The 26,020-nt window shown below is 44.8% G+C and overlaps 1 protein-coding gene across 1 annotated transcript in view; it reads right to left on the bottom strand.

The window, feature by feature from the left end:
- CSMD1 (CUB and Sushi multiple domains 1) overlaps positions 1–26,020 on the bottom strand; it is a 1,848,896-nt gene that overhangs the window by 15,947 nt on the left and 1,806,929 nt on the right. Inside the window, exons 57-66 of the mRNA XM_088832674.1 lie at positions 25,276–25,449; positions 24,354–24,536; positions 14,785–14,961; positions 13,975–14,154; positions 11,632–11,805; positions 11,027–11,200; positions 9,684–9,757; positions 7,676–7,787; positions 4,893–5,072; positions 286–330 (exon numbers count right to left, since the gene is read on the bottom strand). Of these exons, the coding sequence (XP_088688800.1) occupies positions 286–330; positions 4,893–5,072; positions 7,676–7,787; positions 9,684–9,757; positions 11,027–11,200; positions 11,632–11,805; positions 13,975–14,154; positions 14,785–14,961; positions 24,354–24,536; positions 25,276–25,449 (1,473 nt within the window). The remainder of the gene's footprint in view (positions 1–285; positions 331–4,892; positions 5,073–7,675; positions 7,788–9,683; positions 9,758–11,026; positions 11,201–11,631; positions 11,806–13,974; positions 14,155–14,784; positions 14,962–24,353; positions 24,537–25,275; positions 25,450–26,020) is intronic.

Here is a 26,020-nt window from a genome sequence, read left to right as displayed (position 1 = left end):
AACACCTGGTGTCCACTTCTGCATGCAGAGTGCCCAAGCCTCCTCACAGTAAAACGGCGTGGGACAACGGCAGAGGCTTCCCTTTTAAGTAAAGTATTGTTATTGCATTAACAAACCATGGTTATGAGAGAAACAGGAACCTGTGTGGGCTTGGTGTTTTAAATAACTGAAACTTCAATTTGTTCATGGACTAAACGAATCAGAAATTTGTTTGGCTGCAGAGAGTATAGTAGAGAACAGATCATCTTATTTGATTTGAATCTGTAACTGTTCTGGTATACAAACCTGGAGTTTTAGTAACTGTTTCATTAACTTCTCTCACTCCTTTACCTACAAGTAAAAAGACAAATTATCACTTTCAAAAAACATTTATTTTTGAATAAGTCTGAAAAAATGTCAAACCGAAGTAATGTTTGTTTCTCCAGATTTCTTGAATGCACAAAATAGTAATATCTTATACATCTCCACTTTAAACCCATATATTCACAGCATAATGTCCTTTGATTTTGTGGGAAAACTGAGTTTCTTAGTGGAAATCAATTTGGATCTGACTTGTGCATTCAGTGTGCTACAACAGAGAGCCTTGTAAAGGAGGGTGTTTTATACCCTTTCTCACTCCTCTTTGGGATCTCCTGCCCCCAAGGGAAAGGTAATTTATGAAATTACTTTGTAAAGAGTTAAAATCCATCTCAATTTTCCAAGTCCCCACCCTGATCAATGAACTCACGAGTTAGCAGTGAACATCAAAATACTTCCCCTGCAAAATGTTTAATTCGGTCTATCAACTTAGATTTAACTCATAATCTCTTTGATTTCATAGTTTTGTATCAAACTACAAATTACTTTTTTTTAAAGTATGCATTTGTCTATTTCAGTGAGAGAGGGGAAGGGAGACATAAGTGACTTAATTCCTAACATGAATTCGACTGTAGATTTATGAGGGGATTCTGACAGAAAGTTGTTTCCAGGGAATTTTGACAGAAAATAGGGGAATTCCAAGGAAATCCCAAATCCTGAGGGGCAGAAGCGAGTTTCTGAGGGATTGCCAAGAGGCAGAAGGGGTTTCCAGGGGATTCCTGAGGGGCAGAAGAGGGTTTCTGTTGGATTCCCCATCAGGAGATGGTGGCATCTAGGGCATTCCCCACCGACAGAAGAGGGTTTTTTTGGGGAAATCTGAGGGGCAGAAGAGAGTTTCTGGAGGAATTCTGAGGGCAGAAGGGGGTTTCCTGGGAATCCCCCACCAACAGAAGGTGGTTTCCTGGGGGATTCCCCACCAGCAGAGGATGGTTTCCAGGGATTGCCTGCCAATAGAAGGGAGTTTTCAGGGGGATTCCCCATGGGTAGCTGGTTTCCAGGGAATTTCCCAGCAGCAGAAGGTGGTGTCTGGGGTATTCCCCGAGGACATAAGGGGGGTTTTCCAGGGAATCCTGAGGGCAGAAGGTAGTTTCCAGGTGAATCCTGAGGGGCAGAAGGGTGTTCTGGGTGGGGGGAATCCTTAGGGCATAAAGTGGTTTCTGGGGAGTTTACCACCAGAGGAAGGTGGTTTCGGGGGATTCCTCACTGAGGTGGTTCCCAGGGGAATCCAGGGGGAAGAGGGGGTTCTGTTGGAATCCTGAGGGCAGAAGGGGATTTCTCGTGGAATCCTGAGGGCAGATGGGGGTTTCTGGTGGAATCCTGAGGGCAGAAGGGGATTTCTCGTGGAATCCTGAGGGCAGATGGGGGTTTCTGGTGGAATCCTGAGGGCAGAAGGGGATTTCTCGTGGAATCCTGAGGGCAGATGGGGGTTTCTGGTGGAATCCTGAGGGCAGAAGGGGATTTCTCGTGGAATCCTGAGGGCAGATGGGGGTTTCTGGTGGAATCTTGAGGGCAGAAGGGGCTCTCTCGTGGAATCCTGAGGGCAGATGGGGGTTTCTGGTGGAATCCTGAGGGAAGAAAGTGGTTTCCAGGGGAATCCTGAGGGCAGAATCAGGTTCTGGTTGAATCCTGAGGGCAGAATGTGATTTCCAGTGGGAATCCTGAGGGCAGAAGCGGATTCTGGTGGAATCCTGAGGGCAGAAAGGGATTTCTGGTAAAATCCTGAGGGCTACAGGGGGTTCTGGGGTAGAATCCTGAGGCTTGAAGGGGTTTCTAGGGGAATTCCGAAGGCAGAAGGGGGTTCTGGTGGAATCCTGAGGGCTGAAGGGGGTTCTGGTGGAATCCTGAGGGCTGAAGGGGGTTCTGGGGTGGAATCCTGAGGGCTGAAGGGGGTTCTGGGGTGGAATCCTGAGGGCAGAATGCGGTTTCCAGGGGAATCCTGAGTGGTAGTATGGGGTTTCCAGGGCAATCCTGAGGGCACAAGTGGATTTCTGGTGGAATCCTGAGGGCAGAAGGGGATTTCTGGTGGAAACCTCAGGGCTGAAGGGGTTTCTGGGGTTAAATTCTGAGGGCAGAAGGGGGTTCTGGTGGAATCCTGAGGGCTGAAGGGGATTTCCATTGGAATCCTGAGGGCAAAAGGGGTTTTGGGGGGATCCTGAGGGAAGAAAGGGGTTTCTGGTGTAATCCTGAAGGCTGAAGGGGGTTCTGGGGTGGAATTCTAGGGGCAGATGGGGTTTCTAGGGGAATTCTGAGGGCAGAAGGGGGTTTCTGGTGGAATTCTGAGGGCTGAAGGGGTTACTGTTGGAATCCTGAGGGCAGAAGGGGGTTTCTTTCTGGGACAATCCAGAGGGCAGAAGGGGGCTTCCAGGGGAATCCTGAGGGCAGAAGAGGATTTCTTGTGGAATCCTGAGGGCAGAAGGGGGTTTCTGGGGGAATCCTGAGGGCAGAAGGTGTTTCTAGGGGAATTCTGATGGTAGAAGGATGTTTTGGTGGAATCATGAGGGCTGAAGGGGGTTATGTTGGAATTCTGAGGGCAGAAGGGGATTTCTGGTGGAATCCGAGGGCTGAAGGGGGTTCTGTTGGAATCCTGAGGGCAGAAGAGGGTTTCTGGTGGAATCCTAAGGGCTGAAGGGGGTTCTGTGGTGGAATCCTGAGGCCCAAAGGGCTTTCTATGGGAATTCTGAGGGTAGAAGTAGTTTCTGGTGGAATCCTGAGGGCCGAAGAGGCATCTAGGGGAATCCTGAGGGCAGAAGGGGGTTTCTGGTGGAATTTGAGGGCTCTAGGGAGTTCTGGGGTGAAATCCTGAGGGCAGGATATGGTTTCCAGGGGAATCCTGTGGGCACAAAGGGGTTCTGGTAGAATCCTGAGGGAGAATGTGGTTTCCAGGGGAATCCTGAGGGGAAGTATGGGGTTTCCAGGGCAATCTTTAGGGCAGAAGTGGATTTCTGGTGGAGTTATGAGGGCAGAAAGGGGTTCTGGTGTAATCCTGAGGGCAGAAGGGGGTTTCTGGTGGAATCCTGAGGGCAGAAGGGGTTCTGGGTGGAATCCTGAGGGCAGAAGGGGGTTTCTGGTGGAATCCTGAGGGCAGAAGGTGTTCTGGGGTGGAATCCTGAGGGCAGAATGGGGTTTCTGGTGGACTCCTGAGGGTTGAAGGCATTTCTAGGCAAATTCTGAGGGCAGAAGGGGGTTCTATTGGAATCCTGAGGGCAGAAGGGGGTTTCTGGGGCAATCCCAATGGCAGAAGGGGGTTTCTGGTGGACTCCTGAGGGCACAAGGGGGTTCTGTTGGAATCCTGAGGGCAGAAGAGGATTTCTTGTGGAAAATGAGGGCTGAATGACGTTCTGGGGGAATCCTGACGGTAGAAGGGGGTTTCTGGGGGGGGGGATCCTGACTGCAGAATGGGATTTCTGATGAAATCACGAGGCCAGAAGGGGATTCTGAGGGCAGAATTTGCTTTCCAGGGGAATCCTGAGGAAGTAGGGGGTTTCCGTGGAAATCCTGAGGGCACAAAGGGGTTCTGGTGGAATCCTGAGGGCAGAAGGGGGTTCTGGGGTGGAATCCTGAGGGCAGAATATGGTTTCCAGGGCCATCCTGAGGGCAGAAGAGGGTTTCTGGTGGAATCCTGAGGGCAGAAGGGGGTTTCTGGTGGAATCCTCAGGGCAGAAGGGGGTTCTGGGGTGGAATCCTAAGAGCTGTAGGGGGTTCTGGGCTGGAATCTGGAGGGCAGAAATGTGTTTCTGGTGGAATTCTGAGGACAGAAGGTGGTTTCTGGTGGAATCCTGAGGGGCAGAAGGGGGTTTCCGGTGGAATCCTGAGGGGCAGAAGAGGGTTTCCTGGGGAATCCTGACTGACAGAATTCTTTCTTTCAGAATTGAAAAGTGCAAACCACACATAAGCTCCAAGAAGCTACTGCTACAGGCATGGGCTGTGTCACACTCTGTCCTGTCTGTCTCTGTTGCTTTGCCATCATGTCCAAGTGTGGTTGGTGCAGAAGCTGAAGGTGTGTTGCTGTCAGCTCTGACTAGGTGTTACCTTTATATGTAAACACACAACTTTGTGAGTCATTAGTACATCATTCTGATGTTAATTGTTTTTGTAAGTTTAAAAAGCGGAACCAATGTCAATGACACATAAACTTATATTCTACCACTAAATAGCTGTGGTCTCAAAAATAACAGACCTATGTTATGTATTCACCAACATTGGTGATCTTTGCTCATTTTCATTAAAAAATACATTTTCCAAAGACATACTGTATTTTATTTTCCTTTTAACTCAGTGTTTTTCTTTGTCTTAAAATGTGCTTTGCAAATAATGAGACCTGCGCCTCTCGTTAGCTTGCGCTGCCTCTGCATTCAACACAGATTGCACACATTTTCACACACACAGCTCACACACAGCAAGCACGGATTTGGGGGGAGGGTGACGGACAGTGCCTCCAAGAGGCTACTACTTGGGCGTCTTCCACCTGGACACGAGGCAACTGACACTCATCCTGGTCTGCAGGGACCCACTCTCACTTCTCACCAGTAACTTACTTTTACAGACTGGGGACTTCCCTGTCCATTTCATGTCTGCTTTACACGTCCTGTGCTCAGATCCACCTGCGAGGAAGAATCCCGGATGGCAGGTGTACACCAAGGTATAGCCAAAGGTGGGGAGGTCGATGGCTCTCACGTCTGCATGGGCTGGTGTTTCAGGCTGGCGGCAGGCGTGAGCTGAAATGGGATTCAGTCCATTAGTAAGTCCATTGGAGCCTAAGCATGTGTGTCAAAGGAAATACAGAGAAAGAGATGGAAATGGCTATAAAGTTAGTTTACCATTTAAAATTGAGAATACAGGAGCTTTACAGATCACTGACATTCTGGTCTCTGCAGCTCACAGCACAGCAGAGCCTTGGTGTTGCCAGGTCTCTCTCTCTCTTCCTCTCCCCATAATGCTCCCTTACTTCCTCTCTCCTCTGTCTCTATCTGTCTGTCTTCTATTTATCATCTGTCTATCTATCATCTGTCTATCTAGTCTCCTTCTTTGCATGTATATATGTAATTGGGACTTCTCCCTGGTGGCTTAGAGGTTAAAGCATCTGCCTGCAATGTGGGAAACCCGGGTTCAATCCCTGGGTCGGGAAGATCCCCTGGAGAAAGAAATGACAACCCATTCCAGTATTCTTGCCTGGAATATCCCATGGACAGAGGAGCCTGGAAGGCTACAGTCCATGGGGTCGCAGAATTGGACACAACTGACCAACTAACACTAAGATAAATAATATGTTAAATTTCTTTTTTTAAATTATTTTTATTTTAAAAGTTTATTTATTTTCATTGGAGGCTAATTACTTTACATTATTGTATTGGTTTTGCAATACATTGACATGAATCCACCCTGGGTGTACATGTGTTCCGCATCTTGAACACCCCTCCCACCTCCCTCCCTATCCCATCCCTCTGGGTCATCCCAGTGCACCAGCCCCGAGCATCCTGTATCATGCATCGAACCTGGAGCCTTTTAAACTAAACACAGACAGATTAATGAGTATTTTAAAATATGCTTTGATTTTTGTCCAGTGCCAACTAGCAAATTTACTGCTCAGTTAAATGAATAATTAATTTTGTCCAAAATCCACTGTGTGTTTAGAAAGTTAATTGAAATATAGATTCTTATTTCATTTAAGATATCATTTAGGAGTAAATAAGGTTGTAATTGCTTTTGTTTTTTACTTGCTAAGTTGTGTCTGACTCTTATGACCCCATGGACTGTAGCCTGCCAGGCTCCTCTGTCCATGGGATTTCCCAGGCAAGAATACTGGAGTGGGTTGCCATTTCCTTCCACATGGGTTCTTCCTTACCCCTAGGATCAAACGTGCGTCTCCGGCATTGGCAGCCAGATTCTTTACTGCTGAGCCACCAGAGAATCCCCAAGGTTGTAATATGCTGTGCTATGTGTGTGTGCTGTGCTAAATTGCTTCAGTCATCTCCAACTATTTGTGACCCTGTGGACTGTAGCCGCCAGACTCTTCTGTTCATGAGATTCTCCAGGCAAGAATACTGGAGCGGGTTGCCATGCCCTCCTCCCAGGGATCTTCCTCACCCAGGGAACTTATGTCTCCTGCATTGGCAGGTGGGTTCTTTACCAACAGCACACCTGGGAAGCTCCATGCTTGATCTCAAATAACTTATCTTTATAGAGCGCACATTTATGTCTCAAATAAAGGACGTGGACAAGTATTATAAAACAAGTTTATATGATTAATGTCACTAAAGCAGTCTTTTTAAGTATTTTAATATTTTTCACCTTGACAGACTTTCAAGGTGGTGATGGTTTAGTTGCTAGGTCGACTCTTGTGACCCCATAGACTGTAGCCTGCCAGCCTCCTCGGTCCATGCGATTTCCCAGACAAGAATACTGAAGGCGTTTCCATTTCCTTCTCCAAATTTTCAAGGTAATGAAGACCTAATGTTAGCAAGCTCCACACACAGACACACACACACCTATGTGTACCTACATACATATACATGCCTGTATGTGTGATATCTCTGTATAATATTCACATAGAGAATTCATGTGGAGATTTAGAATAGAGATGATAGCTTTGAAATAAATACTGATGCATAAATACACAAAATTCACAACTTACATACTCAGAAGATTTTTGTATATCACTGATTCATGGGGTCGCAAAGAGTTGGACACAACTGAGCGACTGAACTGAACTGAACTGAACGTAGTAAGAGTTAGATACTACGTTTCCCTAGATTGGTAGAGGACGAAAGGTTGATTACTAATCATTACATTTCTCCTAATTCTAATGATTAAATCACAAAACCAAACTTGGTCCTCAGTATTTGAATTATCAATTCATATGGACTCCAAAGTAAAATAGTTTAAACACTTGCATTAATACTCTGATGAGTCACATGATCTTTAGTAACCTGAGGTGAACATCCTAGGGGAGCAATAGCACAAGTAGGTTTTCTCTGGTCTTTGGTTAAGGACAGTTTCTCAGGCTTTGGGGCCTGGGTATCACCGGAGGTGCCTGGGGACTACAGACTGGGGTCCCCTTGCTCTTTTCACCCCACCCGCCCCTGGCCCACAGAGCCTCAGATACTGCAGGGGTGTGCAGGATGGGACTCAAGATTCGAACTTCAGCCAAATTCCGGGTGCTGCTGCTGCTGCTGGTTCTAGGGAATCAGACTCTGAGAAATGAGTTGAGGGGATGGAAAGCAACAAACAAAAATAAGCCCCTCGCTGTTTCTCAGGAAGGTGAATCCTTCCAGCTTCTGGAGAGCAGACAGGCCCTGCCCTTGCACAGGGCCACACTTACGGATGCACTCTGTCTGGATGCCGCTCCATGTCAGGTTCGCCAGGCAAGTTCGAGTTGTAGAGCCTTGAACGTGGTAACCTTTTCGGCACCGGAAAAACACCATGCTTCCAACCTGGAGGGGAAAGCCAGCACCAAGCTCAGAGGGGACATGGACACACTCGTGCTGGAAAGCACGCTCCAGGGTCAGGTCTGGATCAGCGTGTACATGTAAAACGTGGGTTAAAGTGTCAGACACGATTGTTCTTGTTGTTTAGTTGCTTAGCTGTGGCCAACTGTTTTGTGACCCCATGGACTGTAGCCTGCCAGGCTCTTCTGTCCATGGTATTTCTCAGACAAGAATACTGGATTAAGTTGCCGTTTCCTTCTCCAGGGGATTTTTCCAACTCAGGGATCAAACCCACGTCTCCTGCTTGGCAGTGCTAGACACAGTACAGGTTGTTCAATGGATCGCGTAAGGTCTTAGATACTGTGACTTGTGATTATTTAGAAGCAGTTTATTTGGGTAACAAAAGTATACCTTTTCTCTTAGGTTTCACCTTATCTCTCTTTAGTTTGTGACAATTTTCTTTTCCTTTTCTGTTTTTTTCCCCTCTGATAGTCCTATTTTGGGCTTCCCAGGTGGCTTGGCAGTAAAGAATCCACCTGTCAATGCAGGAGACCTGGGTTGGATCCCTGGGTTGGGAAGATCCCCTGGAGGAGGAAATGGCAACCCACTCCAGTATTCTTGCCTGGAGAATCCCCATGGACAGAGAAGCCTGGTGGGCTACAGTCCCTAGGGTCGCAAAAGAGTCAGACGTGACTTTGAGATTAAATAAGTCCTATTCTAAGCAATCAGTGTTTGTTAGCAAGTTACTTGAGCACTTGCGGGAACTGGCCTGGAGACTGATAGGGGCTCCATCCTAGAACCCTCCAGAACTATGCTTCTGATGCTCTCAGTCATCTCTAGAAGGTGGCATCTGGGTTTTCAATGATTAGTAAATCTTGCCTTGGGTCCAACCTGTTATCCGGGATAGTGTAACTGCTCTGTCCTAAGGGGAATGGTGGGTTCACCCCTCCCGATTAGCTTCTCACAGCAGATCACAGGGCTGTGTCACTGAAAGCAATCGTCATGAAGGTTCACTTACCACAGGCCACACGCAGCAAGTTAGGGATCACTGAAACCAGGGCGGACCACAGCTTGGTTTCTCATGGGAGTGAGAACACCCACATCTCGTACTTTCTGGTATTGCAGTATGTTCAGCATATGCCAGAAAACATGACCTGAAGCTGTGAGGCCACACACGAGACCCTACATAAAATGCGCTAGATTTAACCCTGGGGACCTGTGAGGCTGTCCTTGCAGAGTGAACCAAGGCTGTCAGGAGGGAGCCAGTGTGGCATCAGGGCAATCAAATGAGGACAGTTTGCACTTCAGGAAAAAGGAGGAGAAGTGGCTGAAGAAAAGAGACTCTTATTCTCAGTGAGGGGGAATGGCAGCTTGTAAGGGTGTGTATAGTTAGCTCTGGCTGTCAAAGCCATCTGATCAGAGAACCTGAAGTCACTCAGTTACTTAAGATGGTTGAAACATTTTATCTCAAGCTTCTTTAATTTCCATTTTCAGGTATTTCTCTGATAGTTGTGCTAATGTAAGTAATAATGTACTTTGAAGGTAGTTTCTTGTTTTTGTCTCTGGAATTTAATGTTATTCACCTGTTCTATCTGGTCACCAAGTGGAGTCGTCTTATGTGAATCAGTGGGAAATCACCCTCATTTGAGATTTGCTGTGTCGATTCAGCAGACAGAAAGATGTATGCTTTCAAACAGAAATTCATATACCAATTAATTCTGTGTGAAAAAGATACAGTTGTCTCAGTTCTAACAGTTAAAGTAATAAGCAGAAATCCTCTTTGAATGGACTGTATTTGGGCAAATGTAACGTGAATCGGATATGCTACATAAACACATGTATATTTAAGTATCAATTACATTTTAAAATAGAGAAAAGCATAGTAAAATAAAAATGGAATACCTCATATCCTCTTGAGCTATTCTGTATTCCAAACTGTGGAGTACCAGGGTCTGGACAGGTGTTATGAGCAGGATCTGAAATTCACAATTTAAAAAAAAAATCAGAGAGAACCAGATATGGTTATACAGGAATTCTAATATTTTTACTAAAAGGCCTTACAAAATTCAGAAAACTGTGTTTTGACAAGTGGGCAATATGTTTTGAAAGAAAATTAAAAATAAAATTGCTATTTTCATCTTTTTTCTGACTTCTTTAGATATTAATCTTTAGTGCTTTATCAGACTCTAAACTGCCCTGAATATTATTATCTATGTCAGAAGAAACAGATTCTTTTCCATTCTCTGGTTTAAGTTTTCTCTATTGACATATTGTATTGGTTAGTTAATGATACATATAGTCTTCAATAATTACATATTATGATCTTTTATTTTTTGTTGCTTTAATTAATCACCATCTAATTTGGTCATCTATTATATTACTCTAAATATCTTAAACTAATTTTCCTAAGATTTCAAAATGGGGAATATACTTAATGCTTCAAAATAAAAGCATATGATAGACCGTGATATTTTTCTAAAAAATTGTAGTACTTCAGCCATCAATGAGTGGCTTCAGTATGTCAGCTCTCTAGCTGCTCATGGGAAAACAAAATGGATAACTTCAAAAAAGTATGTTTTCAAGAGAAACTAACCTATTGGGAAGATAAAAAAACATTTTTTTTTTAGCTTTTCGGAAATAGCTAAAGTAAAGCAATAGTTTTAGCTCAATGGCAGTAAACTTTAATTAGAAAAAGCAGTGTTTCAAAGAAATTATTGTTGACACTGTATTTTTAAGTAGATATTTACTTTCTTAGAAAACACTCAGGGATAAAAACAAAGGGTTTAGGTCATGTAGAGAATCTCTATTGTAAGCTTCACTTCATGTTGGAAGGTCAACAGAGCGTGCGTGACCCTGTGTACCTTTCAGCCGTGGTTGACAGAACAGGTGCTTTACTAGGGGGCGGGGGTGGGCTGGGGGAGAGGGTGTCAGGCTCTGAAGTGGGGGCCCTTCTGGTGCCATGGCAACAGTGAGATCTTCAGCAAACTGGTCTTTCCCGTGAAGATCGCGGGTGTCAGCTGACATGGGCAGAGAGGGGGCTGCCAGGGTCTAGGAACTGTTTTTAAACGACTTGTCACGTCAACTCCAAGCTCCGCGGCAGGATTTAAAAGAGGCTGCCATCAGCGTGGCTGGTCAGCACCTGCACAGAGCATCTCCCAGGAGAGCATCACCTGTGTGCCCAAAATGCTCCAGCCTTAGAATGAAACGCCCTCTCCCCACCCCCAGGACTGTTTTGCCATCATTACCGATGCAGATGGGCTGGACGCCACTCCAGGTGCCGTCCGCCTGGCAGACTCTCCGGGACGACCCCACCAGGAGAAAGGGGGACTTGCACTGGAAGAAGACTTCAGATCTGTAGGTGAAGCTCTTGCCGCTGAGGCGCCCCTCGGCAGGGGTGCCGGGGTCCCCACAGAACACAGCTAGAGAAGACAACCAGGAGGTCAGTGCAGTCTGTGCCCCTGGGTCAGGGTAGTCTATTCAGCTTGTCTAACTACTTTCCATTAAATCCTCCCATTAAGCCCCGGAAGGCTCAGTGGGTAAAGAATCAGCCTGCAATGCAGGAGACATAGGTTCGATCCCTGGGTAGGGAAAATCCCCTGGAGAAGGAAATGGCAACCCACTCCGGTCTTCTTGCCTGGAGAACCCCATGGACAGAGGATCCTCGAGGGCTATAGTTCCAAGGGTCACAAAGCACATACATACATTAAATCCTTAGGAATCAACAATGAAGAAAAGGACAGAATCTGCCCTTGGGCAGCATGTCGCAAACGTGGAGTCTTTAACCTATTGCACCCTGGCTACAAGTCCCACTGAGGTTTGTGTGCCATGGTCTGTGCTCCCAAGGACTTACGCAGGCACTGGGGGACCTCGCCTTTCCAGACCCCTCGGCCTTCGCAGGAGAGGATGGCGGGCTGGGAGAGCTGGAAGCCGTGGGCGCAGCTGTAGCTGATGCTGGCACCCCAGCGGAAGTCCGTTCCTTCCACCTTCCCATCCTGGACCGGAGGAGGCTGGCCACACATGACGGCTGTCAGAGAACAAACAGGATTCAACATTCTAGAGTTTCCACCACAACACAATGCTCCAAGGCCTCACATTTTAATTTCACCCACATTATAAAAGACATCTACAAGGGGCTGAATTTTTTAATAGACAAATTACTGAAGAAAATAGTAAATCAAAATAATAAAACTTTTCTCTAACATTTCCTCTTTAATTTAGATCAAGTCCACGAAAGCAAAGCAAAGTCAAATCATATCCCACCATAAAAGAAGGTGGAGTAAACAAGACAGTCTGTCTATAAGAGAAGAAAGAAAGACTGTTGTTCCACTGACATCTTCTTACAATGGTTACCAGAGGCAAATTCAGTCAGAAGCATGGTCCTATGACATGAGTACAAACATTTGAATTTATATACACAGATGGTAAGAATTTCTCTATCTGTACTTTATTCTTTGTATAAACATAGCATATAATTTCCAAAAGACATACATAGGCTGCTGATGCACCTGCTTAAGAACTGAGCACTGACACTTGCGTGGTTAGAGAAGACCCTGTAAGAAGCCACTTTGCCGGGGTCCTGTCACACCCAGGGGCTTCGAGGGGGAACACTTCCCAGGAGTGACTCGCCCGCTGGTGCTGGCGTCTGCCTGGCCCACTCCAGCTGCTATTCTGCGACGCCTGGTCTAAGAGCTCCCTGAAGACCCAAGAGCTCCAAGACTTCACACTGGAGAAGGTTTGTGCTAACAGTCTGGGCACAGAAGGCGATGGGAGAGGAGACTCTGCTGTATTTCCTCACCTGCACTTTCTCATGGGTGCTCACACCTTCTCACGTGAGAAAGAAACACAGACACAACCACACGTGCACGCCCGGAAGCTGGAAACGGGCCCTCCTCTTGCCATCCACCTTCTCTCCCTATGTCCACTCCTTCAACAAAGATTTCTGCAGAACCCCTAAGTGAAGACTGGGGGAATATGGCTCTAGACAGGTCGAAGTAGGGTTCCAAGGTCCCCAGGTGGGAACAGTGATGAGTGATGTGGCTCCAGGGAGGAGTGGACAGGGTGGCCAGCAGGAGAAGACAGAGGTCTCATCCGTGAGGGCCTGGTTGGCTGTGGAAGGGTTGTTAATCCAGTAGACACTAAACAGAGGGAGATCTACACAAATGTATCTGAAGTCCAGAGATCAGACATTCTATGGATAAGCACCGTGGACACACTCTCTGGACTAGAATGCTCCCAACAGGACTGTGTGAGCTGCATTAAACGTGCTCTTAGCACCTGCCCCAGAGCTTCACGGTGTTAATAACTGCAGCTGGAAAGAAGGACACGGGACAGGGCTCCTTACCCTCTGATGGGAGGAAACCAGGATGCGCCAAAACCGCCTAGGCCGGAAGTGGGTAAACAGGGCCCTCGGACATGGGGTCTCCTCTGACCTCACAAGACTGTCCACACAGGACGCACCTTCCTCCTGAGGGTTCCTGCTACTCCAGCTCGCAGCTCTTCCCCCCCACCCTCATCTAACGACGATAAGACGCCACTTTCTCCTGTGTGGTCACTGCCGGCCTCCACGCCCTCTCCTGCCCCTGCCCCTCCGGCCCAGCCGAGAAGGCCTGCAGCTCCCTCTGGAGCCGGTGGAGACTCATCCTGCAGATCAGCCCTGGATCAGCGGTCCACCAGCCCCCCTGCTCCCTCAGCCATGCGGACGCCTTCCTCCTGCTCACTCTCTCTGTGGAAAATCCCTGTACCCCCTCCTCGTGGTGGGGCTTCCTTAGTCTCGGCGCCTGAGGCCCACCAGGACACTGGCGGTCTCTGCCACTGTTCTGCCCCATCTGATGCTCAGCTCTGACCCGCCTCTCCAACCCCGTGATGATGGCCACAGGCTCAACACAGCCACGCACAGCGAGACCGCAGAGCTGGGTTCACAGCACAGACTCCAGAGTCGTCCCTGAAGCCCGACGTCTCCAAGACCCAACCTGCGACCCTGAGAATTCACTGCAGCTCTCTGTGAGCCGGTCTCCGGGCTGAAACCAAGGTTCAGGTAGTAAGAAAAGGACGTGATTTAATATTTGCGAATGAGTTTACAGGAATGCTGAGCACATAGAAGGTCTCCACAGATGCTTGCAAACTGACGTAAAATGTTAACTCAGTAAAGACTCTCCACACGTGAGTGACGCACAAGAGAAGCCCCGACACTCACCTTTGCAGGTTGGTTTGCTGTGATTCCAGGTACTGTCCTTGGTGCAGCGGATGGTGGGGGACGTGGTGGGCTCCATGGTGTAGCCAGGGTTGCACTGGTAGCTGACCGTCTTGTTGAAGGTGAAATCGGTCCCAAACTGGATGCCGTTAGCCAGGGTCCCTGGGTCTCCACAGCTGATGACTAATCAGCAGAGAACAGACAAAAAGAGACACAGTATCATCACGGGATGACTTATTCCTAGTTTCTGTTTAAGTGACTCTCCTTAAGCTGCTCTTCAGAGCGATGACGCCGTGGCTGAGCACAGCGATACCAGCCTATCTCTGGGGGACAGTTTCTCTGACTGGCAGTCAGGAGGCTACATGTTTGGAACCTCTTATTTCTACTCCACTGGTGGCTGGCTGTGTGGATGACAGCTGTCATCCGCATTCTGTCCTTAACTAAATGTCGTGAGGGGTCACCCCACACAGTCAAGGACAGAGACACAGGCTGAGATCAGAGAACCAGGCTCCTGCACCATTTCCCTTCAGACTGACTGGTCTTCAGAGAGAATGAACCTTGCCTTTTCTGAACTCAGTTTTAGAATATCCAACCCAACCAGCCAGGCAAAGCATTTTTAACCATATAAATAAGAACGTGAAGAAAAATCTAAAAGTGCTTAGAAAGTGGTCGTATTATCAAACATACATATGATATAATCCTTTTTTCCCTGGGGATTAAACAGTACAGCCTTCTGTAAAATCAACTTCTTTTTCTCAGTCAAGTACGAGTCGCTGTGGGGACCTGGATTTGGCCAGGAGAGCGGCCACTCACGTGAGCAGTCGGGGGCCGTGCCGGTCCAGGTCCCATTGGCGGTGCAGTGGCGAGTGGTCAGCCCTGAGGTCCTGTAGCCATCCCAGCAGGCGTAGACCACCGAGCTGGAGAACAGCACACCATCGCTGCTGACGATCTTGCCGTGCGTGGGTGTCCCCGGGTTCCCACAGGACACAGCTGTGGGGAGACAGAACAGCAGGGAGACCTGTCACCACGTGATAAACTTGAGAGGTCGAGGGCCATCTGCTAACAGACTGCACATTTATTTAAGAAATCATCGGAAGGACACTGTGGTCCTCCCCACACCCCACATCCTCTGCCTGCCTTTCATCTGTAGAAAAACTGTAGCCAAACAATGAGTTTAATCAGAGAAGTGAGAAAATGCAGAACCAAAGAAAGCAGTCCAACAAGACAGAATAAAAACAGTCATTAAGTCAAGGACCTTTAATAGTTCCTCCTCCAGGGCCACAGATAAAGCTGTGAGCCTTGTCCTGTGAGCTCTTCTGTAGAAATGGAAACCCCCACCAGGTGGCAAAGTTAACTGCATGATGACCAGACTGCAGCCATGACACAGGCTGCCACAAGTCTGAGAACTGGCCTTGAGGAACTGGGAACAAACCGATCCTGGTACTGAAGACTGATTGTGCTTAAACAACCAAGTGACGCTGGTCAGACCACCGAAGACCGACCTGAAGATGACTATCAGAGAGGTCTGCACTGTTTCTGCATGTAGCTCCCTCCTCCTGTCTATAAAAGCTCTGTATTAGTGTTCAGTCATGTCTGACTCTTTGCAACCCCATGGACTGTAGCCTGCCAGGCTCTTTCTGTCCAAGGGACTTTCCAGGCAAAAATACTGTAGTGGATTGCCATTCCCTGCGCCAGGGGATCTTCTCCACGCAAGGATCAAAGCTGAGTCTCTTCTGTCTCCTGCATTGGCAGGCAATTCTTTAACACTAGTGCCACTTGTGAAACCCACAAAAACTCTAGCCCCCTACTGGCTTTGGAATGGCCGCACCTTAAATCTCTCCAAATGTCATGTACGGGCATGAAGACTTCAGCTGGGATGGGCAGTGTAGCAGGTCTGCCCTCTGAGTAGCTATCAGGTACGTTCTTTCCTCAGCAAACAGGGAAAATCAGCAGCTGCTGGGTATGTATCAATGTGATCTCAACCCATTACAGGATTTTGCCTTTTTTTCACTGAACCTATTGACCATAAAGATGGTTATTTTTCCTTCTTAATCCTCCCACAATAATGCACAACAGACAGACATACAAAGGATGTGAATTCTAATAAGAAGAATGTACCATGAGTCCCTTTTCTCAGAATGATGAAAATATTTGCAAATATTCTAGCCTATTTAGCTGTTCCACTTTCAAATCTAGACTGTGAACAAAGACACACTCTCCTTTAAAATATGGAAGAAAACACATTGCAAAATAAAATCTATTATAATAGAGTTTATGAAATTGCCTATCATATTATGTTAAAAAATTAACATACTCTCAGATCTTATTTGGACTAGATCTAGTTTGACAAATAAAGAGGATACTTGCTGGTGCTTTTACACTTGTACCTATGCTTCCCTGGCTTTCTCAGGTGGTAAAGAAGCCACCTGCCATATAGGAGATGCAGGTTTAATCCCTGGGTTGGGAAGATCCCCTGAAGAAGAGAATGGCTAGCCACTCTAGTATTCTTGCCTGAAGACTTCCATGAACAGAGGAGCCTGGTGGGCTATGGTCCATAGGGTCACAAGGAATCAGACACAACTGAGCAACTAACACTTTCACTTTCTCTTATCTACATCAGATATAAACTAACCAGTTATAACCCTCTTCCCTGAGGAGTCTGGGTTACAATCCCTTCTAACACAGATTGTATATTGGTTTATTGGTTGACATCTGAGATGAGATATATTTACCAATCCTGAGGCAGATGATACCCAACACTCTCTAAAGCTCAGAGTCCTTTGACAGCTGTGACAGAAATTAAAACTTCACTGCAAAAATCCAAGCTGTTGGCCTATTTAAGACCATCACTCCATTACACAAACTGATTCATTGCTTTCTATGCACAGTTATTGTTCATGAGTATGAACTGAAACAGCAAAGAATTATACTGATCCAACTGGAAAAGACTCTGATGCTGGGAAAGGTTGGGGGCGGGAGGAGAAGGGGACGACAGAGAATGAGATGGCTGGATGGCATCACCGACTCTGTGGACATGAGTTTGAGTGAACTCCGGGAGTTGGTGATGGACAGGGAGGCCTGGCGTGCTGTGATTCATGGGGTCGTGGAGAGTCGGACACGACTGAACGACTGAACTGAACTGAACTGAACTTGTAACAAAAGACACCCATATCACTGTTTTATTCCAGTCATATCTGCTATTAAAAACTATGTAGCAATTTTCAAAAGTGACCTGTGAGACACTCATCCTAAAATAAAGCAGCTGACTGTTGAAATATATTCAACTTAATATAAAGACAAATATATTGTCAATAAAGGAATGTCCCTCGTAATAATGACAAAGTAGGAAGTCAAGAAACACCTGGAGTAACAGGCAAATTTGGCCTTGGAGAACGGAATGAAGCAGAGTAAAGGCTAATAGAGTTTTGCCAAGAGAACGCACTGGTCATAGCAAACACCCTCTTCCAACAACACAAGAGAAGACTCTACACATGGACATCACCAGATGGTCAAAACCGAAATCAGATTGATTATATTCTTTGCAGTCAAAGATGGAGAAGCTCTATAGAGTTAGCAAGAACAAGACCAGGAGCTGACTGTGGCTCAGATCATGAACTCCTTATTGCCAAAGTGAGACTTAAATTGAAGAAAGCAGGGAAACCACTAGACCATTCAGATATGACCTAAATCAAATCCCTTATGAATATATAGTGGACGTGAGAAATAGGTTTAAGGGACTAGATCTGAAAGATAGAGTGCCTGATGAACTCTGGATAGAGGTTCGTGACATTGTACAGGATGTATAGGAGACGGGACCAAGACCATTCCCATGGAAAAGAAAATCAAAAAAGCAAAATGGCTGTCTGAGGAGGCCTTACAAATAGCTGTGAAAGGAAGAGAGTGAAAGGCAAAGGAGAAAAGGAAAGATATAAGCATCTGAATGCAGAGTTCCAAAGAATAGCAAGGAGAGATAAGAAAGCTTTCCTCAGCAATCAATGCAAAAAAATAGAGGAAAACAACAGAATATGAAAGACAATAGATCTCTTCAAGAATATTAGAGATACCAAGGGAACATTTTATGCAAAGATGGGCTCAATAAAGGACAGAAATGGTGTGGATCTAATAGAAGCAGAAGATATTAAGAAGAGGCGGCAAGAATACACAGAAGAACTGTACAAAAAAGATCTTCATGACCAAGATAATCACGATGGTGTGATCACTCACCTAGAGCCAGATTCGTGGAATGTGAAGTCAAGTGGGCCTTAGAAAGCATCACTATGAACAAAGCTAGTGGAGGTGATGGAATTCCAGTTGAGCTATTTCAAATCCTGAAAGACGATGCTGTGAAAGTGCTACACTCAATATGCCAGCAAATTTAGAAAACTCAGCAGTGGCCACAGGACTGGAAAAGGTCAGTCTTCATCCCAATCCCAAAGAAAGGCAATGCCAAAGAAGGCTCAAACTACTGCACAATTGCACTCATCTCACACGCTAGTAAAGTCATGCTCAAAATTCTCCAACCAGGCTTCAGCAAAATGTGAACTGTGAACTCCCAGATGTTCAAGCTGGTTTTAGAAAAGGCAGAAGAACCAGAGATCAAATTTCCAACATCCGCTTGATCATGGAAAAAGCAAGAGAGTTCCAGATAAACATCTATTTCTGCTTCATTGACTATGCCAAAGCCTTTGACTGTGTGGATCACAATAATCTGTGGAAAATTCTGAAAGAGATGGGAATACCAGACCACCTGACCTGGCTCTTGAGAAACCTGTATGCAGGTCAGGAAGCAACAGTTAGAACTGGACATGGAACAACAGACTGGTTCCAAATAGGGAAAGGAGTACGTCAAGGTTGTATATTGTCACCCTGCTTATTTTACATATATGCAGAGTACATCATGAGGAACTCTGGGCTAGAAGAAGCACAAGCTGGAATCAAGGTTTCTGGGAGAAATATCAATAACCTCAGATATGCAGATGACATCACCCTTATGGCAGAAAGTGAAGAGGAACTCAAAAGCCTCTTGATGAAAATGAAAGAGGAGAGTGAAAATGTTGGCTTGAAGCTCAACATTCAAAAAATTAAGATCATGGCATCTGGTCCCATTACTTCATGGGAAATAGATGGGGAAACAGTGGAAACAGTGTCAGACTTTATTTTTGGGCTCCAAAATCACTGCGGATGCTGATTGCAACCATGAAATTAAAAGACGCTTACTCCTTGGAAGGAAAGTATGACCAACCTAGATAGCATATTAAAAAGCAGAGACATTACTTGGCCAACCAAGGTCCATCTAATCAAGGCTATGGTTTTTCCAGTGGTCATGTATGGATGTGAGAATTGGACTGTGAAGAAAGCTGATCACCGAAGAATTGATGCTTTTGAACTGTGGTGTTGAGAAGACTCTTGAGAGCCCCTTGGACTACAAGGAGATTCAACCCAACCAGTCCATCCTAAAGGAGATCAGTCCTGGGTGTTCATTGGAAGGACTGATGCTAAAGCGAAAACTCCAATACTTTGGCCACCTCATGGGAAGAGTTGACTCACTGGAAAAGACTCTGATGCTGAGAGGGATTGGGGGCAGGAGCAGAAGGGGATGACAGAGAATTAGACGACTGGACGGCATCACCGACTCGATGGACATGAGTTTGAGTGAACTCCGGGAGTTGGTAATGGACAGAGAGGCCTGGTGTGCTGTAATTCATGGGGTTGCAATTTGTCGGACATGACTGAGCGACTGAACTGAACTGAATGTTTATAAAGTCCCCTCTAATATTGATTTTGATACTGTCAAATTCATGTTTAACTTTTTTTTTCCCCCTGACAGGGACGCTTTCACTGCTGATCACACCTATGAAGGTGGAGATCAGAAAACAGGGTCAACATACCTGTTTTTAAATCAAGGTCCTGATGTTGTGAGACATAAAAAGACTGACACTTAGGCAAAATAAGATACTAAATTTAGGGTTGTTAGAGGGAAAATGAAATATTTTGAAAGTTACAAGTTAAAATTTCTTTATAAATGCATCTTTTTAAAAGTACATTTATTTATGTCGGAGAGTGTTTTGCCTATTTTCTCCTCTAGAAGTTTTATAGTTTCTGGTCTTACATTTAGATCTTTAATCCATTTTGAGTTTATTTTTGTGTATGGTGTTAGGAATTGTTCTAGTTCCATTCTTTTACAAGTGGCTGACCAATTTCCCTAGCACTACTTGTTAAAGAGACTGTCTTTTCTCCATTTTATATTCTTGCCTCCTTTGTCAAAGATAAGGTGTCCATAGGTGCGTGGATTTATCTCTGGGCTTTCTATTTTGTTCCATTGATCTATATTTCTGTCTTTATGCCAGTACCATACTGTCTTGATGACTGTGGCTTTGTAGTAGAGCCTGAAGTCCGGCAGGTTGATTCCCCCAGTTCCATTCTTCTTCCTCAAGATTGCTTTGCTATTCGAGGTTTTTTTGTATTTCCATACAAATTGTGAGATTATTTGTTCTAGCTCTGTGAAAAATATCGTTGGTAGCTTGATAGGGATTGCATTGAATGTATAAATTACTTTGGGTAGTATACTCATTTTCACAATATTTATTCTTCCAATCCACGAACACGGTATATTTCTCCATCTATTAGTGTCCTCTTTGATTACTTTCACCAGTGTTTTATAGTTTTCTATGTACAGGTCTTTTGTTTGTTTGGGTAGATAGATTCGTGAGTATTTTATTCTTTTCGCTGCAACAGTGAATGGAATAGTGTCCTTAATTTCTCTATTTTCTCATTATTAGTGTATAAGAATGCAAGGGATTTCTGTGTGTTGATTTTATATCCTGCAACTTTACTGTATTCATTGATTAGCTCTAGTATTTTCTGGTAGAGTCTTTAGGGTTTTCTGTGTAGAGGATCATGTCATCAGAGAACAGTGGAAGTTTTACTTCTTCTTTTCCAATTTGGCTTCCTTTTATGTCTTTTTCGGCTCTGATTGCTGTGGCCAGAACTTCCAGAACTATGTTGAATAGTAGTGGTGAGAGTGGGCACCCTCGTCTTGTTCCTGACTTTAGGGGAAATGCTTTCAGTTTTTCACCATTAAGGATAATGTTTGCTGTGGGCTTGTCATATATAGCTTTTATTACGTTGAGGTATGACCCATCTCCCAGAATATTGGAAATAAAAGCAAAAATAAACAAATGGGACCTAATTAAAATCAAAAGCTTCTGCACAGCAAAGGAAACTCTAAGCAAGGTGAAAAGACAGCCTTCAGAATGGGAGAAAATAATAGCAAATGAAACAACTGACAAAGAATTAACCTCCAAAATATATAAGCAGCTCCTGCAGCTCAATTCCAGAAAAATAAATGACCCAATCAAAAAATGGGCCAAAGAACTAAACAGACATTTCTCCAAAGAAGACATAAAGATGTCTAACAAACACATGAAAAGATGCTCAACGTCCCTCATAATCAGAGAAATGCAAATCAAACCACTATGAGATACCATTTCACACTAGTCAGAATGGCTGCTATCCAAAAGTCTACATGCAATAAATGCTGGAGAGGGTGTGGAGAAAAGGGAACCTTCTTACACTGTTGGTGGGAATGCAAACTAGTACAGCCACTATGGAGAACAGTGTGGAGATTCCTCAAAAAACTGGAAATAGAACTGCCATACGACCCAGCAATCACACTCCTGGGCATACACACCGAGGAAACCAGAACTGAAAGAGACACATGTACTCCAATGTTCATCACAGCACTGTTTATAATAGTGAGGACATGGAAGCAACCTAGATGTCCATCTGCAGACGAATGGATAAGAAAGTTTTGGTACATATACACAATGAAGTATTACTCAGCAATTAAAAAGAATACATTTGAATCAGTTCTAATGAGGTGGATGAAACTGGAGCCTATTACACAGAGTGAAATAAGCCAGAAAGAAAAACACCAATACAGTATACTAACACATATATATGGAATTTAGAAAGATGGTAACCTTAACCCTGTATACGAGACAGCAAAAGAGACACAGGTGTATAGAACAGTCTTTTGGACTCCGTGGGAGAGGGTGAGGGTGGGATGATTTGGGAGAATGGCATTGAAACATGTATATTATCATATGTGAAACTAATCACCAATCCAGGTTCGACGCATGATACAGGATGCTCAGGGCTGGTGAACGGGGATGACCCAGAGGGAGGATAAGGGGAGGAGGGAGGTGGGAGGGTGGTTCAAGAAGGGGAACACATGTACACCCTGGGCGGATTCATGTCAATATATGGCAAATCCAACCAATATAATATTGTAAAGTAATTAGCCTCCAATAAAAATAAAATAAAATAAACAAAAAATTAAAGTACATTTATTTAATGTGCCTCCTTTTCAAAAAATATCATTGTCTTTTACTCAGTTAGTAAGAAAATAGCACCATACTTATTCCAAATGCACATTATTGTTCACTGGTATCAATAATGCTCAGTTAGCATGCTGTATTAGGATGATTGCTGCTAAACTGTGTTAAATAGTTGTAGGTTTTAATCTCTGCTCATACAAGTTAAGTCAATGTGAGTGATCAATTCACCAACATGTAGTGTCTTCACTGTGAAATGGATAAAAAAGGTAACTGCTCCCTGTTGTAAGAGTACATGTATGCATGAGTGCTCAGTCATGCCTGACTCTGCAATCCCATGGACTGTAGCCCACCAGGCCCCTGTGTCCATGGGATGCTCCAGGCAAGAATATAGGAGCGGGTTGCCATTTCCTCCTCCAGGGGATCTTCCCGTTTCAGGGAGTGAACCCGTGTCTCCTGTGTCATCAGCATTGGCAGGCAGATTCCTAACCACTGAGCCACCTGGGAGGCCATACATACTAAGTGCAAAATGCTACCATCTTGTATAGAGGCAGTCATATTGGTATTTTTATTTTCATTATCATCACTTTAATCACATGTCCATTACCTCAATAAATGACAGCTTTATCATAATCTCCTGGGAAAGAGAATTAGGTGTTACCCCAAAGATGTAGTTACATTTACACAAATTGGTAAGATATATCCATTTGGAAAGCTACGTCAGTAAGCCTGTGATTCAGACTAGATCGTAACAAAAGAAAACATGATTGAAAGTGATGAAAATGTATTAGAAAGTTAAGTTCTTTGATGCTTAAGAATTTTTCAGATGTTTTTATTTTGTAATTCAAGAACCTCTTTTTAAAATTTATTGAAATGTCCATCAAGATCTAATGTTTTTTTTAAATAGATTCAGAGAAGGTAAATCCATCAGGAGGTGCATGACCTTGGTTAAGGGATTGAGTACACAGGTCATGGCTAACCTTTGTGGCAGTGGAAAGTTGCTGATTACCCCACTTTCTACAGAAAATAATGTGTGCCCCTAAGATACGGACCTATGTCAGTAAGTAAGAAAAATCAGAAAGCAATAGATTCTCCACAACTTTAAGAGTTGTTAAGTGTGCATGTGGAAGCAGGAACGGGGTTAGTCGTTTATTCTGAGACATCATTTGTGGTTTTCCTGAGTGTAACGGAACTATCACTCACCTGACTTCCAGTGATTTCTGTACAGTACAATTTGGAAGAAGCCAATTTTGTGGACCACTGCATTTTTGATAAATATTTTTAGTATTGAGACATTTTAGTAACTTCTTTTTGTATACAGATTTTAAGTGAAAAGTTTAAAAGGATTTTATAGGAACCATTTGAATTTCTTACTTTTGTTAAACTGTTATTCAGTAGCTAAGTCGTGTCTTTGTGACCCGTGGACTGCAGTATGCCAGGCTTCCCTGTCCTTCACTATCTCCTGACGCTTGTTCAAACTCATTTCCAGTGAGTTAGTGATGATATCATTTTGCTAAACTAAATGCTATTTAAAAAGCACTTTGTATAGTCTGGGATAAGTACATCATGAAGTAAAATTTAGTTAAGCTCTCCTAATCGAATAAGTGAATTCACTTATATTTTGTTGGGAAAGAACTCATAGTGTAGTACCCCAGCAACAGAGTGAGATTTCTATGGAAAACATGACTTACTCTCAACTGCTTTACTTTTTTCACTGTTTAAGTTTGCATGAAACGAAGACAAGGGCCACCAATAGATGAAATTATTGTGAATGGAATGACTTCCAGTAGCAGGGAGCCCCCATCAGGACCTGCCCTGCTCACAGCACCTTCACCTGCATTCTCAGCCCCACCAGCCATAACACACTGAGCACAGAGACGGTCACCAGGAGAAGACTTCCTGATGATTCTCTTATTTTGGGGGGAAAACAGGTTAATTGTAGAAATAGCATAGCCTGTAAGATGTTGCGGAACATCACTGGTCATTTCACAGTGAGCTACCCGGTTTCCACCTGCAGCGCTGACTTTCAGGCTGGGACCCACTCACCCTCGCACACGGGCTGCAGTCCTGACCAGGACCCGTTGAGCAGACACGTCCGCTCGGCCGAGCCCCGCAGCTGGTACCCCATTTCACAGGAGAAGCGCAGGAGGCTCTTGGCCTTAAACTCCTCTCCAAGCCGAGACCCATGGGCTGGGGTCCCTGGATCACCGCAAAACCCAGGGTTATTTCCTGCAGAACACAAAACACATGGCAGTAGATGATGCTGTTTAAAACAGGGCTGTTATGTTTAAAGAGAATGAAATTTTATGTAAATGTGTATCAAACACAGTCACAGTCATATAACATTCTGGAAATCCTGTGAGAAAGATTTTCTTTATTACAGCACAAAAGTAGAAGACTCTAAGAAATTGTTTCCATGTAACTAAAATCAAAATAGCTTATTAAAATATGGTAGTCAATAACTGATATTCTTTGGAAGAAACAAAACACTGGGGACAATGAGTGCAGGGATTGCTCACTGGAGATGCTGGTGAGGATGCCCACAAGGAGATGGGGGAAGGTGTGTTGGGAATAAAAAAAATCAAATAAGAGGTGTGATCCACTGAGTTTTATTATGAAACATTCATGGAAGAATTAAGATGATTTCTTTTCTAAACAGGACCAATGTGATTGTTGATGGTGGAGATAGGAAAGATGTGGAAGAACTGAGAGGCAGCAGAAGGCAAGAAACGGGAGGGCAAGCTGAGTCAAGGAAAGCAGGCTTCCTAGTCAGGGGTGGGGAGGCTCCCGGGGCTCCAGCAGGAGAAACCGTGCTTGGACAGGCATTCATTCAAAGAGAAGAAGAAGCCAAAGACACCGGTGATGTGTCCTAGCGGGGTGCTTGGCTGGAATGGGTTAGTAACCACTTTGGAGATGGGCACCGCTAGTCCGTGTCCGCGCGGTGGACAGCCTGCCCGCACGAGCCCACCTGTGCAGTGGGGCAGAGCTCCGCTCCAGTGACTGTCCTCCTGGCAGGTTCTGCTGCTGTTGCCCACGAGACTGCGGCTCCCTCGGCACGAGTAGTGGACCACGGCCCCATACGTGAACAGGTCTCCTGTGAGTATGGCGTTGGCAGGGACGCCAGGGTGTCCACACGATATCACTTAAGAAAGAGAAAATAACCACTAAGTACATTGTTCCTGTGAAGCTGCTCTGTGTTGGTCACTGTACTTCAGAGACTCATAAAATCACCGCCTATTAACAAAAACACATCCCTGGTACCCTGTGGATGAGAAGCATCAACTTCCAGATGACCCTCCCCCACACATTACTGAAGACCAGGAAAGGGTCCGTCAGTGAAGCTTTTTGTTTGTTTTATTATAGTAGCTTTGCTGAAGGTAGAAATTGACATTGAGATTTTCAAAAAGAAAGTCATCTACCTAAATTTTTCCATCTGCCCTTAGCTGTATACTAAGTAAGCAGTGTTCAAACAAAGTGGTAGAGACTACCACAGATCCGCCAAAGCTATCACCTTACTTCTTCAGTTAGTATGCTTTGCATGGGGACAAAACTCAGTCAAATCTGCTCCCTTTTCCAGATCACATGTCTAGAGAGACCATTCTAACAAATTTTCCTTGTTAGTATTTGTCTTAAGTATGTTTAAATTAAGGTTTAGTTGCTTTATAATATTATATTAGTTTTTGCTGTGCAACAAAGTGAATCAGCTATAAATA

This window comes from Moschus berezovskii, chromosome 26 (assembly GCF_049115385.1).
Source record: "Moschus berezovskii isolate FMDL1 chromosome 26, NW_MosBer_1.0, whole genome shotgun sequence".
In the NCBI taxonomy this organism is placed as follows: Eukaryota; Metazoa; Chordata; class Mammalia; order Artiodactyla; family Moschidae; genus Moschus; species Moschus berezovskii.
Note: the sequence above shows the minus strand (reverse complement) of the source record. Positions and strands in the feature narration are given on the sequence as shown.